The 18,359-nt window shown below is 31.8% G+C and overlaps 1 protein-coding gene across 1 annotated transcript; it reads left to right on the top strand.

Annotated features, from left to right (window-relative positions):
* The first annotated feature begins 5,562 nt into the window (after positions 1-5,562).
* Positions 5,563-15,007, top strand: LOC140440851 (uncharacterized). Its single transcript, XM_072531212.1, has 3 exons — positions 5,563-5,769; positions 9,140-9,459; positions 14,616-15,007. The coding sequence occupies exons 1-3, from the start codon at positions 5,646-5,648 to the stop codon at positions 14,853-14,855; spliced, it is 684 nt and encodes a 227-aa protein (XP_072387313.1). The 5' UTR covers positions 5,563-5,645; the 3' UTR covers positions 14,856-15,007.
* The last annotated feature ends 3,352 nt before the right edge of the window (positions 15,008-18,359 follow it).

Raw genomic sequence — 18,359 nt, 5'->3', positions numbered from 1 at the left:
TAGAATGTTGTAGAGCTAATTTCATTACTCTACTTTCGTTTCCGCTTCACATAGGCTTCAACCTTTAGAGCGTGGGGTATATGGTCCGTTTAAGAAATATTTTAATAATGCTGATGATCAGTGGATAAAAAATAGTCCTGGAAAAAGAATGACTGTATACGATTTGCCTTCAATTGTAAAAACATCACTTCCTTTGGTCACTACGCCTGTCAATATTCTTGCTGGTTTCTCCTGCACCGGTATTTGGCCTTTCAATCGAGAGATTTTCAACGATAGTGATTTTAATGCATCAACTGTAACTGATAGACCTCTATATGAAGGAAACATAGAAAATAATCAACCAGAATCACCTACAATTCAACGCAACAGTCACTTGGAAAGTCAACCAGGTCTATCCACTACCTTGTCACCAAAAATACACACTACTCCATCACCCAAGCCTAATAATCCAGCAGTATTTATTTCGTCTCAAGATATTAAGCCATTGCCGAAAGCAGACCTAACCAAACCCAAAAAAGAAGGAAGATTGACACGAAAGACAGCTAGTCTGACTGATACACCAGAGAAGATGTTGATTGAAGAAGAAAATTCGAAGAAAAGGGACACCGTCAAGCGTAAAGTTCAGCTTGAACATAATCCAAAGAAAAAAATCTTTGCCAGCTTTGTCATTGAAGAAGAATATCAAAAAGTGAAGAGCACCCCTGAAAGCAACCGAAAAAGGTTCTTCTGAGTCTTCCGGTGAGGAAGTTTTGTGCTTGGTATGCGGTGGTCCATATTCATCAAGCTCCGAAGATTGGTTACAATGTCGAGAATGTAAGCACTGGGTACATTTAAACAGTACAAACAAAACCCCATTTTACATTTGCTTCAATTGTGAATCTGACAGTGATTAGTTTTTTCTCTGTAAAAATATATAACCAGAATTTGTTATTGTTTTTATTTCTAATGCTTACACAACACATATCTATTATTTTCTGTCATTGTAATATGAAATATATTTTTTACTACTTCCTATTTAATTTAGTTTTACTCTATACTATAGGTTAATATCATGTCAATAATGTTACAATTAACACCAACTCTGCTACTATTGACACCAATAAGGTGTCAATTGTAACTCATAAGGTAACCTGACACAAAGGGTCATAATTTTATTTATGTAATACTTAAGCAGCTTTTGAGCCAAAGATACTGTGTAATCGAGTCCCTAGTATAGGTTATAATAAATTAAAAATTTAACAAAGCTCAACTTGGTCAAAAAAAATCAATTTGTGAGATTTTTTACAACCGACCCCAGTCTCCCCTATATCTTAAAAATGATGTATGATTTATACGTATAATGATACTGAAATAATTATAAAGGTATAATGCACTGAAAAAATAAACTTTCAATATAAAACTGTAAAACTATCTAAAATGATTTTAAGAAAACCCTTAAATTACATTATTAGTGTATGACTGTGACATCAAGAATGACTGCGACTTTCATACGGGATCTTATCTGTTTTTCACTTAGATTTGAAATTTGCATCAGGGAAACGAAACTACGGGAAAAGGGGATGATGGGGTTGGAGTCCTATTAAGTAGACACGATTTTGCTTTCAGTGCTATAGCGTATATCGGTTTGTATATGATCGGCAGAAGATACTCTGAGATCAGGTGCTTCAGAAAACATGAAGTGTAATTAGAATAACAGTTTGGGCTTACTCCAAATAATAAGATATGGACGTATTGGTAACCTAAGCTATACGAAGGGATTCAATTTTATATATGAATAATTTATAAGCGTATAGAAATGTTTTATAAAAAAGTTGAAATACAAAATATTTTAAATTACATTATAATATTTGCAGTGTTATATTTTACAATAATTACTATTTAAATGGGAATAAGCCACAATTAAAGGTTAAAGTACGTTTATTGACGTTTATATTTCCACTTGGGAAATCGTTCTCAAAATACATTATAAATACATTAGTAAATTGATTTACAAATTACTAATGTTATTTTAAAGAGTACTGTTTTTGCTAAGGGGAAAACAAAATCACCTATCTGGCATTTGCCTGTGATTTTGTATACGTCTAATAAAACATACAATCTAAGATTTTTCTTGTGATATACTAATACCCATTTGTTTTATCCACTTATACAGGGTGTTCCGGAAAATAGTGCGTTCCTTAAAGGTATGGGCTGAGTGTAGCATTTAAAACAAAAAAGTCCTATAACATTTTTTTATAAAGTCAACCGTTTTCAAAAAAATATATATACATATTAAATTTAATCCATTTGATTAATGTCCACAGAAAAGCAAATACATCCGGCAACGTTGCGCTCCAAAAGGTATGGACAGAATGCGATAGTTTAATTTATTTTGATACAGAAAAGGTACATTATTTATAAACAGTTGTAATTACCCGTAGCTCAAGAATAAATAGTATTGTCATGTTTTCGATTCGCGAGTATCACGATATGTTAATTACGTACGGTGAAGCCCACTGTGGCAGTAATAGGGCTGTTAGACTTTATGTTGAACGCTATCCCGAACGACGACATCCTAATGCCCGAAGTTTTGTGAACGTGTCCCAAAGGTTATTAGAGATCTTTGGTTGTGTGATACCTAAAAAACTAGCGGTAGAACACGAAGTAACCGTAGACTAAATGCAGAAGATGTGATTTTGGATATAGTCAGTAATAATCCAAGAGTAAGTACTCGGTCTGTAGCTAGAATGGTTGGCGTTTCAAAAAACATTGTTCACAAGACATTTACGGAACAACTGTTACATCCTTACCATTACCAACGAGTGCAAGATTTACACCAAGGCGATTTACCTCAAAGATTAAGATTTTGTAGATGGTTTCAAAACAAAATCGCCAGAGAACCCGAAGCAGCAGCATGTTTTACCGATACTTCTTGAAGACGTTCCGTTACAAATACGCTCTGAAATGTGGTTTCTTCATGACATTTTACTCATGACTCCAGCACATTTTACGAGATATATTAAAGATTTCCTCGACATCACTTTTCCTCGTCGTTGGATCGGTAGAAATGGACACGTTCTGTGGCCTCCCAGAACACCAGAATGCAATGTTATGGACTTTTATTTTTGGGGACATCTAAAATCATTAGTATACGACAACCAGGATAAAATTAAAACAGAAGCTCAATTGCGACAACGAATTTTTCATGCTGCTGAAATAATCAGACATAATTTACATACTTATAATATTAAGAATAATTCATTTCGTCGAATAAATGCGTGTATTTGTGCAAATGGTGACCATTTCGAACATTTATTGTAATAATAATTTTCCATGTAAGTAAAAACAGTATTCAAACTTTAATTATTAAATATTTAACAAAAACAAATACATGCTTTTTCTCTATCACTGTTATCAGTATCAATACATATTTTGCCTAACGATCGATGATACATGATAGCTGATTTACAGTAATTAACGAAGAATAACAAGGAACGCAACGTTGCCGGCTATATTTCCTTTTCTGCGAACAATAATCAAATGGATTAAAATTAATAATTTTTTTTTTTTGCAAACGGTTAACTTCATAAAAAAATGTTATAAGACTTTTTTGTTTTAAATTCTGCAATCTGCACATATCGTTAAGGAACGCACTATTTTCCAGGACACCCTGTATATGTTACTAAAGCTAAGTTTTAGATTCAACCTACAATCTTCATAGTATTTTTATCTGGTATATAAACATGTATTGTCTGCATATTGAATTACTTTGCATTTGTCATCCATCAAACCAAGCAGATATGCAGTTTTTTTCTATTTAGTGTCCATTCGTTTATACACTGCATGTTACATTTTCTTCCAATGTCTTCACTCTTCTTTCGATCTCTCAGCGTATTTTTGTAATTCTTCTCAGTACTATCACCAATGTCGTTTCCATTAACGTTTGTGTTGTGGCTGTGTCGAATCCTGTTTCTGATGCATATGTGTTATTGGTCTTACACTGGCTTTATTAATTCTACAATTACAAACCCTGCACAACATTACCATTTTTTGGTAAATTAATTGTTTTTCTCGTCACAATATTTATTCCTTAAAAAATAGTAAAATTTATGCTTACAATAAGACATTGTTAAATAAACCAATAACAATAACAATAATAATAATGATCAAAACGCAAATGACGGCAAAGGCTTTAAAAAAATTGACAACTACGACTATTAGTTTGATTTCTTTGATTGAATTTTACTAGTCCAATACGCACTGTTGCCAAAGTAATATGACACTCTGTTGTCTTACATATATATTCCTGATAATCCACTTTTATTCGTTTTATTGCTTTTAATAGGCTGAGGCTGTTAGTTTTCTAGTCGCAAAAGGGCTTCTGATATTCTAACTTTTTTTTGGTGCACTTCTTCATTATCCAATTGTAGTTACGTCTAATGTTGATGTCATGGTGACTTTCTTTAAAGATGCCCCATAGAGTGATTTGCCTTTGCATACTATACCCTTATGTTGTTGATAGGTTGTTTATTTGATTCATTTGCCTTCAGCGTCGATATCTAATTTCTCAACTGCAGGATAAAGCAAGCTCTATCACTCATCAGCCCTGCCTAAAATTATTATCATATGTACTTTTCTATCATTCAACCAGATGCCAGTAGGAAAAAGAAAAAAACGAAGATTGAAGCTGAGATACTTAGAACAAATAGAAAATGATATAACAACCTTAAAAATAAAAAACTGGAGAAAAAAAGCACGAAACAGATCAGAATGAAGAAGAATCCTGGAACAGGCCAAGACCCAAAAAGGGTTGTCGAGCCAGTGATCATGATGATGACTTTTTTATCATGTTTGTTAAAGTAATTTTTTTATCTTAATTGAAATATTTTTCTTCTCTTTTTATTCTTGTGTCCATTACTTCATGGACAGTTAATTTTTAACACTAATAATTCAGTTTTTCCCTATTCACAGTACGGTTTTCGTAGAGGTCAAGGTACCATTAATGCTCTTATACATTTACTTGCGGATATTCAACTCTGTTTCTCAAAAAATGAATTTATGCTATGTTTATTTCTAAATTTAAAGGGTCCATATGACGTGGTTCATTTGGATAAATTATATTCAACAACGATGGCGTGTGGTAAAAGATTATCTCTAAATATATAATAAATTTGTATGTGAACAGAAAAATATACTAACGGGACCATAGAAATATATTACACTCTCCAAGAATATTATATAACGGTCTCCCACAAGGCTCAATTCTAAGCCCTTAATGTTTATACTGCAGATCTGTATGGTTTAATGGATGACAAATGCAAAATAATTCAATATGTAGACTATATATGTTTATATACCAGCCATAAATTTTATGAAAATTGCATGTTGAATCTGAAACTTAGCTTTAGTAACATAGATAAGTGGGTAAAACAAATATATTGGATAAGGTAATACCTTCATCTTAGTTGTTATTTTTCTTCTTTTTTTTTATATTTTTGTTTATATTACTTGATCAACAGCTAATTTCCAACACTAAAATAAGTAAGTCAATTAAATCAAAGTAAAATTTACCTGAATGTCATTTTGACATTTAATATTAGGTTGTCAAATTTTATACGTATACTAAAATATTTTGTTTTGGCTAATTTTAATAAATTTTTAGTAATATGAGTCGAAATAAAAAATGTCCTGATAAAACGAATTTATTAGTTTACACGAAACCGCAGGGAGACGAAGGAGATAAAGCTGGTAAACTTAAAAAGTGCAGAAAATCCGCTACGTACGAAGCTAGTAAGTACATTATTTCTATTAAAGTATATCTCTAAAGTTGTTATAGGTATATTAAAAATTGTGCACTTTTGCCTGTTAAGCTTATGAGAAAACCTGATTCACAGTTTCATAAATTAAAATTTTAATTTTCGGCCCGAAATCGTCTTTTCAGTAGTAGGACATTTCTCACGTCTGTACAAACCCTCTTATATACACGAAATAGATGTAACAACATTGTTGTCACTTTTTTCTAATATTAAATTAACAAACAATTTTAATTATTTCACATGGTTAATAGAACATAAACATAAATATAAACTTCACCATATTATCTTTAAAGGTAAATGTTGCTCTGTTTATTTTTTTATCTGTCGAATAATACATACTGTATTGAAAACTGGTAAAGCGTCAGTTGTTGAAATGTAAACAGAAAAGCGGCAAGATAAACACGTAAAAATATCATCTGAATATGGATTTGAATAGGTAGGTGCTCAACGACAAATACAGATCTGCTATAAAAATATTTTAATGACCAAAGATTGGTCGTTAGCCAGTGTTTTATGTGTCGGACACGGTCACTGTATTTCATACATAAATATAAGAGTAGTTGTTTTATAGAGCACGATGTAAATGACGTATATAACCATATATAGGGATTATTCCAATAAAATATATCGAGTTTTATACATAAAACACATATACTTATGATTTATTTGTTTATATTAAATTTCCTTTCAAATAAAATCCTGATTTGAAAAAAAGTACATTACCAAAATATGTTGATATGACGAGTAATGATATTATGTTATAACAATTTATGCTGCAGATTTGTTTTCTGGAATGCATTTCATAAATATATTGTTCTTTGTTGACAATCCACTTTTTCACATTCACTCTGAAAAATTATTAGGACAGCTGACTTAATCTCTGTCGACCAGTTAACCTTCTGCTATACATTCTTGCCCATTCTTCTTTTTCTTCGGCCCGTATTCGTCCACTGCTAGACATAGGCCTCTTCCATTTGCTTTCATTGATTTCTACTCTTGGCAATTATCATCCATTGCTTGCCCGCGAATTGTTTGATATCATCTGCCCACCTCTTCTGTGATCTACCTATTCCTTGCCTGTTCTCTCTTGGTCTCCAGTTTGTAATCTCTGTGTCCATTTTTTGGGATTATCTCGGACAACATGTCCGACCCATTGCCACTTGAGCCTTTCTATACGTTCTGCGACATCAGTAATCTTTATTCTTTCACGAATGTCGATATTTCGAATCCTGTCTCTCAAACTAATCCCTAGTATGGCTCTCTCCATCGCTCTTTGGGTTGTACTGAGCTGCTCTAAGGTTTTCTTTGTAAGGGCCATGGTCTCCAGTACATATTTACTAACAGGCAAGATACATTTGTCATACGTCATACTCTACGTTTTAAACACATTGGTATATCAAGGAAAAGACAGTTAAGATTTTATTTCACGTATAGGGAGCTTGCGCATCCGTTTATACGTATTTCAGCCCAATAGGCATCATCAGAACGGCTTTCGCAAGCGCTCTGAACATGAAATAATTCTTCTCTGTCTTAGGAAGCAACTATAACATGGCAACTATAACATGGCATTGGTATATCTTTATTTTCCAAGATAAAGCTTAACTTAAAGCCGAAAACTACCCAAGACAATTGTATGCGTTTTTTTATTTCGGCTATTTGGTTTTCTTTGCCGAGTTTAATAGTATGTCCAAGGTATATATAGTGGTCTACATTTTTAAGACCGACCTTGTCAATAACAATATTAATTTGTAAATTACTCATTTTTTTTTTCTTAAGATTCATTTTAAGACCTATTTTATTCGACTGCTGATTTAATTCCTTGAGCATTTGCTCCAGTTCCTTGATATCTGTATTAATAATACTATGTCGTCCACAAACCTCAAATGACTTAAACGTACACCATCAATGTTTAGCCGTTTTTGCACCCAGTCGAGCTGTTTGAATACATTTTCCAGTATACCTTTACTAAGACGCATTTTTTCAGTTTTTTCGTCTTTATTGATTTTGATGTGAAATGTGGACTGTTCATAAATGTTTTTAACGATAAAAATTCTGTTTATGGGTCGTGCTCTAATTGTTTGGAATTTTGTCTAAAAAGTATCTATCAAACCATATTAAATCTGCCTACAAAGAAAAACGAACCACAAAAGATATCCATAACCAAATATATATTTGAAAGTAATACTCCGATTTATCGTAGTCATGTTTTACATTGATAACCCATCTTTCCCTTTATATCAATTTCTATTAAATTTGAAAAATGGTCTCTTAAAGAGTGTTATTAGGTGACTTTCTTGTTCCTAGGATATTTGAGCTAATCTATCTATATATCTATAAAATGTGTTACTTTTCATTGTTTCATAGTCATATACAATATGGAATAGCTGTTTGGGGCAACTCTGGTCATGCCGACAGAATATTTAAATTACAAAAGAAGGTGGTGAGGATACTTGCTGGAGCGGATTTAAGGGATCATTGTAAACCATTATTTTTGAACATGGGTATTATGCATCTACCTTCGCTTTATATGTATGCAACACTGTTGGAAATTCACGATAATAAAAATAAGTTTACTATAAACTCCCAATTACATGATCATCTAACAAGATCGAGGGATTTAATTAGGTCACAACGATTCAGACTATCAAAGAGCACAAAGAATTCAATTGATATTCACTTGTATAACTATCTGCCTAACGAAATAAAAATTCTGTCTCCACCACTGTTTAAAAATAGGATCAGAAAGCATTTTTTAACATATTGTTTTTACTCAAAGACAGAATACCTCAATACACCTTTATAACGTGTACCCAGTTTGGTCAGAATACTGTCGATTTACTATCTTCATGTCACATTGTATTATTGCTATTAAAATGTACTAAGTTTTATGTATTAGTTTATTTAGTCATCGATTCGGGAATATTCTTAATTATTTGCACATTTTTGTTACTTCCATATTTCAAAGATTTTTTATGTGACAGTTTAGGTTTGTTTTTTTTTGGTTAGAGATTTTTTATCTTAAATTTTTAATTTTAATACTTCTGCTAATACTTACATATGTATATTACTTTAGCCAATATGGTTAAGTTAATTTTAAGCTTACATTATTATATCTTTTATTGTATTTTTTATACGGACTTCAAACTTTATGTAAAGTGGTCAATAAACGTTCTATCTATCTATCTATCTATTATATATGAGAATGCTGAGCGTGAGATAACTGCTACCAATTTCAGCAGAGCAGTGTGAAAAGATCAAAATACAGATCTCCGATTTGAATATAGCTGCATATGGTAAATATTTTCCAAGCCACTTTTTAACTAACGTATTATTTCACATTTTAGCTATATCTAGAGTACCTCCAAAAGTTATTAAAATATGTACAGGCGCAGAAATGAAAAAAATGTGCCCGCCTCCATGCGACTGTCCGAAAATCATAAAAGCTGCTAACAAAAACGGTGGCCTTTTAGGTTTCCTTCTATTCGGTTTGAAAGTAGCAATTGCAGCTGGAGTTATATACGTTACTTATGACTTGGGAATTTGGGGAAGTACTGAAGATACACAAGATTTATATAGAAAGTATTGTGCTGCAAAAGGTTTACCTCACAAAAAAAATGACAAATGGGAAACGCCGTCATGTGAGGCTCAAAAAGGTTTGTTCGAGGTAAGATTTGAAAATGTTATTGTCTTATTAAAATTAATATTTTAAATATTCGAAAACGTTAGTTTAAAATTAACTATATTTGATGATGCTGTATGGTATAAAATATTTATCTGAACATGCGTAAAAAAAATTTACATTGTAACAAGTGCACCGACACAATTACCGGGTTGTCGTTTATTATTTAAACCCAAATGTGAATAAATAAATAGATAGTATGAAAAAATAATTAGATAATATTTATTACTAGTAATACTGAAGTAATATTGCGGAAAATTTCTTTTAAATTAAATCCTTAATACCTTTATTATGGCTAATAGAAAATAGTATAACTTCCGGAGAAAAGCATACTGGTCTTCAAAATAAAACTGTCAGGTATATAGGATATGTATTACAGTTTTTTAATTCTTTACAATTTGAGCAAAATACTAAGGATTTTTCTGTTAAAATATAGGTTTAGGACTGTTTATTTTAAATTTTCATTCTTATGTCATTTTTAAAAACAAAATTTACATCTTTCAGGGGTGGATTGATTTGTTTCTGTGAAAGCTCCATTATCTTTATTTTTTATCAATTATTTTTAATACATGCACTTGTAAATATTCATTTTAATTAAATAATTATTTTATAAATATTCTTACTTATTAAGTATATAATAAAGTACCTAAGTCATTTTTTACACTAGGGTAGAAGCACCACTTATCGATAGCCTAATGCTGACAGATCGTAACCCACAAAAAATTTAAAATTCATATTTTTGTGTCAAAGGCAACCAACCGTGCATCCCTATATGCTGTTAAATTCTCATAACCTAAATAAAATAGTAAGGTGGCCATTCCCGCGATTTCTAACAAGTCCTAACCCCCTCGCGTTGTTATTTAGTTATTTTATTTTAATTATTCCTAAAAATGTTAACTGTAACGTTGTTTAAATGGTATTCGCTTAGTTTGCTACATTTTATTTAAAGTAAACACACATTTGTATCTGTTTTTATTTGAAATTAATAAAAATAAAAACATAAGGATTATGATTTAAAATGACGTAAACCACACTTTTATGAGAACACCTTGAGTTATAATAACTTACTACATTTTCTAAGAGTTCGATATACTCGTAAGCCGCCATGACGTTGGTTACAATATGTCGTATCCCTTAGTACCCTGATCAAAATAACAAATTTATATTTTTACAATAAACTCATTTAGTAGCCATTACATAATTATTTATTTAAGAAAACATTACACAAGCAATCTTTTATAATTATGCTATACAGTTTTTTGTGCCTCTTGTAAAATTTTCTAAAATTGGGTTACGACCTATCAGCATTAGGGTATCGTTATAGCGACTTTAAAAACTTTTTTATTATTTTTCTATTGAGAAACATGTAGGATTCGGATAAAATCTTTCCGCTTAATTCCATTTTTACTCAACTCAAATCATATATTCATAATGAAAATATTATAACGTCTAATATCTTGAACCATAAAAATCTGGCAAACATAAAGTCTCCCAATTTGAGATCATCAGTATCGAACATTTCAATATTTATTGATTCTGATCCAATGAAGTCAACATCATCAACATCTCTATCTTGCTTATTGGATTTCGTCGTTTTAAGTTCCATTTTTTGACTTCTTTTTATGCTTTGATCTGTTTGTTATGCTCTCGAGCCTGCTTCCTTTCTTGATTTTGTTTTTCTTTAATATTTTTAAATTTCACACTTTATGATACTTCACTTATGAGATGTGTCTATTTTTTTTTCTTTGAGTAGGTTCTTTTTGTTGAGGGTAAGGAAGCATATTATAAAATTTTGTTAAAGGAATAGGTTTTTGTACAAAAAAATGGTAAGTTTGCCTTAATCGCCTATATGAGTCCGCTAGATGCAAAACTCTGTATTTGCAAAAATTGTAAAAATTGAGTTTTAGCTGACAGTTATTTGTCACATGTTATAGCTATCTGCTGATGTAGAAATTCAGCAGCAAAGTAAGGTATTTACTAAAAAAAAGGCATTAGAAATCTTGAATCAGACGCAAAACTCTGTATTTGTCAGCCTATACCTGTTGCATAACTGTGTAATTGCAATTGGCCAATCGCTTACATTGTTTGAGTCACATGACACGTCTCATGTGCACATGTCAATTATTCCATCATTCGCCATTACCGGTTTCACTGTTTGTTATTTGAGTACTAAAAACACCAAGTTTATTGCAAATAATTAACATTATGGATCTTCATGTGCATATTAGACCTTGTGAAAAAGGAAAAGGGAGAAAATGAGTTGTACAAACAGAAAAATGGAAACGAAATGTAATAAAACATAAGAGGTAAGAGGTGTCTACAATTAACTAGATAGGTTTGGGACTTATTGTAAATATTTTTCGACATAAACCTAAGGATTTACCCGGTTTTCCCACCTGTAACCATACAAAGAAAGTGTATTGTTGTATAGATTTAAAGATGCGAGACATTCAGCGTTTCCATAATAATCTGTATTCAACAACTGACAAAATAAAACAAGATATTTTTTTGCTGAAATTTTGTGAAGGTCAAAAGCCCAAGCGATCAGGTACAAACCTACATGGAATTTCAATTAAATATTTTGTTCCTACAGTAGAGGGTGGACTTTTAAGAGTATGCAAGACAGCATTTCTTGGAATAACTCATTTAAGTTCTAAAAGAATAGAGCGTGTTGTAAAAACGTTTGTTATCCGGGGTGAAATACCAAAAGAGAGAAGTGGGGGAGATACAACAAAAGGTAGATTTGATCCAATAAAATTATCTATCCAAACATTTATGGGGCGTTTGAACGGTGCAGAGAGTCATTATAATAGAGGACAATCGACTAGATTGTATTTACCATGTGATCTGAATTTTACAAAGCTTTACAGAATGTATTGTCAACGTCATCCACATCATTCCGTAAAGTAATCATATTTCCGAACATACGTTAATGAACACTACAACATATCATTCGGCACTCCCTTAGTAGATGCTTGTTCTGCGTGTCTCAGAGCGAAGGAAATTTTGAGAAAAGAAAATTCAGAAGAACAAAAGTTAAAGGTTATAACAGAGCAGAGAGTTCATACGTTAAGAGCTAAAGCCTTTTATTCCTTGTTAAAAAATGAATCAAATCATAACATACAAATATTTTCTTTTGAATGTCAAAAAAATCTTTCTTTGCCAAAGCTTCCCGACCAGGCGGCTTATTTCTCACAGCAAATAAATTTTTATAATTTCACCATCATGGCTGGAAATTCGAAATCCCATCTTTCTTCTGCAAATGTGACGTCATATGTGTGGCTGGAGTTTGAACATCCAAAAGATTCAAATGCTGTTGCCTCTGCTTTACATGATATTCTCATAAAATTCAACTTTAAAAATCAAATCGAAAAAGTTCACCTATTTGCAAATGGATGTGGTGGACAGAACAAAAATAGCAGGATGATGTCTATGATAATCTACTGGTTGGTTTATGAAGCACCTGGTCATATCAAGGAAGTGAAGTTTACGTTTCCTGTTGTTGGTCATTCTTTTTTGCCACCAGAATAAACAGAAAAGAATATGAAGACATAATTGGAAAACACTCAAAGGTGCTAAGACTTGGTAAAGACTGGCAGATATCAGACTGGAGAAAGACGAGTGACGTTGTTGTTAAAAAACCTTCCCAGTGGCATTTTAAATGTAATGCAACGAAACGATTTATATTTTCTAAGGACAAAGATTATATGGCTACGGTAAGGGGGGAAATATTTTATCGTTTTGACATAGGGTTCAGCAAGTCTATAATACGAAAAGGGAAAAAGATTTCTTTATTGAAACCAAAGTTACAACAGATTGGATGTTGTAGATAAAGGAGATAAATCGTCCATAGGCACTCTCCTTAGAAACCATTTTGGTGAAAATTGGAGAGACCAGCCGGATCTCAAATTTTATAAAATTATAGATACTGGCGTACAAGCAAATAATAACGAGAGTGCTGCATAAAATGATCATATTGATGATGAGGACCCAGAGGAACTTAGAGTTTAGGAATTAATATAAATATATACATATTATAATTTGTAAAACCTTTTGTACTTTGGATAAAAATAAACTTCACTAAAAGTTTACTTCCACATGCTTTCTTCCTTATTCCTAACACACTAGGTTTAGAAAACAGACTAATATAACAACTGAAAAAAATCATTATATTTTACCTAATAAAGCATTTATCTATCACAAAAAAGTGCCATTTATTATGTCTAAGGTTTTTTGCAAAATTTATCAGTTTTTTGCAAATAACTCAGTTTGACTTATACAGTAAATACAAAGTTTTGCATCTAGCGGACTCATATAATTAGAATTGGAAGATTCCGTAAAGACAGCATTTATTATATTATCATTTATTGTAGACTTTAGGGGACATATATTTGGAAGAGTACTATTATCATATTCTGAATCGTGTCTTGCCAAATTTGGTTAAATTTCTATTGTCTTTGTAATTTTAAAACCAAATACTATACAGCGATTTATCTTCAATGTTACCTTCTCATTCTTGGTTTCTTCTTTTGGTTGGTTGATTTTAGTTCAGAAAGACCACACCAATTTTTGATTCTTAATATTTAAGGAAAACGTTGGCTTTAGTGTTCATCAAACTCTTTAGTTTAAAACATATTGGGTTTTTTCAATACAATTTTACTCCAGTCCTCATTATTTTCTGAAAAAAGATACAGACCTGTCGCTTTACATTTCGATAACCTATATTTAAGGTAATTTTTTGATCATAAAGTGCCTAATTTTTTTGGTGATTTCACGTTGAAATATTTGAAATGGAATTTGACAAATAAGAACCTAGTTTTTATGAGCTACAACTCTGCTTTTACTCGGTATATACAGATTTCGGAAGTACACCATTTTTTTTTTTTCTATAACCCACATTTATGCTACAAATACTTTTTATAAATAATTATTCTTTGAGATATTTGTTAAAAACTTTCTTAAAATGTGATTTTTATTTTGAAAATAAACATTTTCACTCACAAATAACTCAAAATGTATTTTCTGGTGAAAGTGAAAAACTAAGTTGCTTAGAATTGGTCAATTTGTCAATTTCCGGACTTATTTTAAACCTGTTTATTACCGTATTTAACTAATACATCTATTTTAATTTACTATTTTAGGCCAAAGTATTGCACCCATATGCACATTGCGACAATCCACCTTTTGATTCATCACGATCATACTACAACTTCCAAAACAGATGGAATAATGGAGTACAAACTGTATTTGGAGCAATAGCTGGTTTTCCTTATAATATTATTGATTGGTCTCGTAGAAAAGAAATTGTAGAGGATCAGCCCAAATGTATCCCTTACAGTGATCTGCCAGAATCACAAAGGGTCGTAACTTCGTATAAATAAATAAATGAGTTGGCGTACATAATGACACATTATTTTATAAATATACTAAAAACTAGACATTAATTTGTACATTATTAATAAAACTAGGGACTTTTGTTTGTTTACCGTACATAGTTACTAATAATATCTAATAGATAATATTAAACCATTATCATCGCTAATCTATCACTTTTTTTATTGAAAAAAAAGAGGGCTGCCCTTAAATATAGGAAATTGTATAACTTCTTTTTCTTGTACTTTGTGGTGTCGTTCCGAATATTTGAGATCATCATTGCAATTATGACTTTGTTTTTAGCTGATCTAAAGAGTACTGCGGTCGTCATACTAAAATTGAGGCCACCAGAACCAGAGTGGCATAAGTGACATTTTTTTCATATTTAGACTTTATCACAAAAAACGATGTGAAATAATAATCTGTTACCAATTTTATACTCCGTTTTAAAAATCATAGTGACCCAGGTGAGTTGGGCCACTTTGGCATTGGCAACGCTGAACTGTCATTGTGATTATTATTGAGAGGTTATTTGCATGTTTCTCATTTTATAACAGTGTTTTAATTAGAAAATTAATAAAAACATAAATGAAAGTGGGGAGGAAGAAGCGGAAGGCACTGTATGTAACGTAAAAGGTGAGTTTATCTGTTATTTAACCAACAATTCAACTGTTATAACCATTGTCGAAGCCTTTCAAAGCTTACATCTTACATAAATAGTAATTATTGTTGTGTTTGTTTGCTGCAGATGTTCCTGGAGCTGTAGCAACTGCACATGATGGAGGGAGTGGGGCTGAAACTACTGATAACATCGGAAATGAATTACGAGATATAGTTGGATCGAGCCCAGAGGAGCTCATTCAGGTTCCGAGTATGTTCCAGATCATCGCAGCAGGAGCTCTTCGACAAATTTGCAATATATTCTTGAAGATTTGTCTAATGAAGAAGCCCAGTCATTAGTTTCTACAAAGACGAGAAGGAAACGCATTCGCAAGGAAAATACGTAGAAAAAAAAATGAGAGAAAAAACAAACGAGCTAAAGATGAGGAATGCACTAACACTAAAGGCGTTCTCGTTCTCGCTAAAACAATAAATACACAATATCGATCTCCCTGTAACGAAAAATGCCACGAGAAGATCGACCCTGAAAGAAAAACAGTACTATTTTCCAAATTTTATGGATTATCAAATTTCAATTTGCAAAGATCATACAGTCGGAAAAATGAAAGATTACCCATAAACGATCATATCAATTACTTATTTTGTATTTGCTGTCTTTTTCTATAACAAATATTTTTTGTTATGTATAGAAAAAGACAGCAAATACAAAATAAGTGATTGATATGATCCTTCATGGGTAATCTCTTATTTTTCCGGCTGTACCTGTGTTCACCCGTAAATGTCGTAATTAAAGCAAGATCATATAAACAAAATTTAAACGATGCCACAACAAAGCCGAGAGAATTTTCCAGACTGTATCATTTACCAGATATGAACGGAAAACAAATTCGTGTTTGCAAGTCATTTTTCAAACATGTCCTTCAAGTATCAGATGGACGTCCCACAAGGGTTTTAAAAAATAAATCAGTTGGTAATACACCTCTTGCTGACAAGCGAGGTAAACATGTCCCAAAAAACAAAACCTCTGAGCTAAAAGAAAATAAAGTAAAGGAGTTCATTAATTCTTTTCCAAAATACGATTCACACTACACCAGACACCAAAATGAGACAAGACAGTATTTGCCACCTGATTTTAATTTAATTACTATTTAAATGGGAATAAGCCACAATTAAAGGTTAAAATACGTTTATTGACGTTTCAATTTCCACTTCGGAAATCGTTCTCAAAATACAAACATTAGTAATACAATTTAATTCTTTAATTCCAGGAATCTACGACAGTAATTGACTAGATAATTACCTTCTAAACTTATTCCACAGAAAATGTGATAGTGGGTTTTTCCATTTTGTATATAGGAAGGTCCAAGTGGCGTATTCAAAATTCTTAACAGTTCACTAAAAGTAGGTACTTCAGTTGCAAGGTGCAGTTTATTGTGTATACTAGTGTTATGGAAAATTTGGAAGTGCCGTGTAAACGCCGAAAAATTGGTCCTCTAACAGGTAATTAAAAAACATTAATATTTAATTGTTTTAAATCATTTACAGACAAACGTTTATGTGAAAGTGTTGATGAGACCGTTGAGTTAGTTAGCAGTACACTTGGTGTTGGGAAATCTACGATTTACAGAGTTATTAAAGAAGAGAAATGTGGTAGTTTTCAAATGCCACGTAATGCTCCAGGGAAACCAAAATTTCAAATAGAATATCATTTTAAAGAAGGACTTCGACGGAAAGTGCATAAATTCTTCTTTAGACAAGAATTTCCAATATTGGATAAAGTTCTTGTCTCAGTTCGAGATGATAAGGATTACCCAGAAATGAGTCGAAGTACGTTATGGAAACTTTTAAAAGAAATAGGCTTCCGCTGGAAAAAGAATCCCAGAAGGTCTATTTTATTAGAAAGAAGCGATATTGTCATATGGAGAAGACATTTTCTAAGAACCATAAAGGAAATGAGAAACCAAAAAAGAAAAATATTTTATCTTGATGAAACATGGATCAACGAGGGTCATACACCAAATAAATTTTGGCAGGATGAAACTGTTACAAGTCAAAGGCACGCTTTTGTAAATAACTATTCTACTGGTTTAAACCCACCATCAGGAAAGGGACGCAGGCTGATAATAGTACACATTGGCAGTTCAGACGGTTTTGTTGAAGGTGGTTTATTAACTTTTGAATCAACTCGTACCGGTGACTACCATGAAGACATGAACGCTGATGTCTTTCAAGAATGGTTCGAACAAATGATAGATCTTCTTCCTAAGAACTGTGTAATAGTAATGGATAATGCAAGTTATCACTCCAGACTTATAGAAGGACTGCCCACAACCAAGTGGTTAAAAAAAGACTTGCAGAATTGGCTGAGTTCAAAAAATATTACGTACCATCCCGGATCTATAAGAAAGGAACTTTATTCGTTGTGTTTCATAAAGAAAAATTTAAAAAATACGAAATTGATGAAATTGCCAAAAATCGTGGAATGACAGTACTTAGATCCCCACCATATCATTGTGAATTAAACCCGATTGAACTGGTATGGGCACAGATAAAGAGTGAAGTTTTAAGAAAAAATACCACTTTTAAAATTCATGATGTTAAACAGTTGTTTTTGGAGGCCGTAAATAATGTAAAACCTGAAAACTGGGAAAAGGCAGTAAATCACACTATTAAAGAAGAGGAAAAAATGTGGAAGCTGGACAATATTACTGATAAAATGATCGAGCCAGTTATTATAAATCTTGGTTCTGAAAGTTCATCTTCTGAATCTGATTTGGATTTGTAACAAGTAGCTGTAAGTTTTATATTAATATTTTTATTCATCTATTTAACATACCTTAGACGGTTTTAAAAACTCTTTTTCTCTTTTGTAATTTTTAAAAATTAAAAAA

Source organism: Diabrotica undecimpunctata, chromosome 5 (assembly GCF_040954645.1).
Source record: "Diabrotica undecimpunctata isolate CICGRU chromosome 5, icDiaUnde3, whole genome shotgun sequence".
Lineage (NCBI taxonomy): Eukaryota > Metazoa > Arthropoda > Insecta > Coleoptera > Chrysomelidae > Diabrotica > Diabrotica undecimpunctata.
The sequence above is the reverse complement of the archived record's forward strand: the minus strand, read 5'-3'. Positions and strand labels throughout refer to the sequence as shown.

Coding starts and splice junctions, on each gene's coding strand:
- LOC140440851 (XM_072531212.1), top strand. CDS start 5,646: ATGAGTCGAAATAAAAAATGTCCTGATAAAACGAATTTATTAGTTTAC. Junction 5,770..9,139: donor ATCCGCTACGTACGAAGCTA/GTAAGTACATTA, acceptor TTCACATTTTAG/CTATATCTAGAGTACCTCCA. Junction 9,460..14,615: donor CTCAAAAAGGTTTGTTCGAG/GTAAGATTTGAA, acceptor TTACTATTTTAG/GCCAAAGTATTGCACCCATA.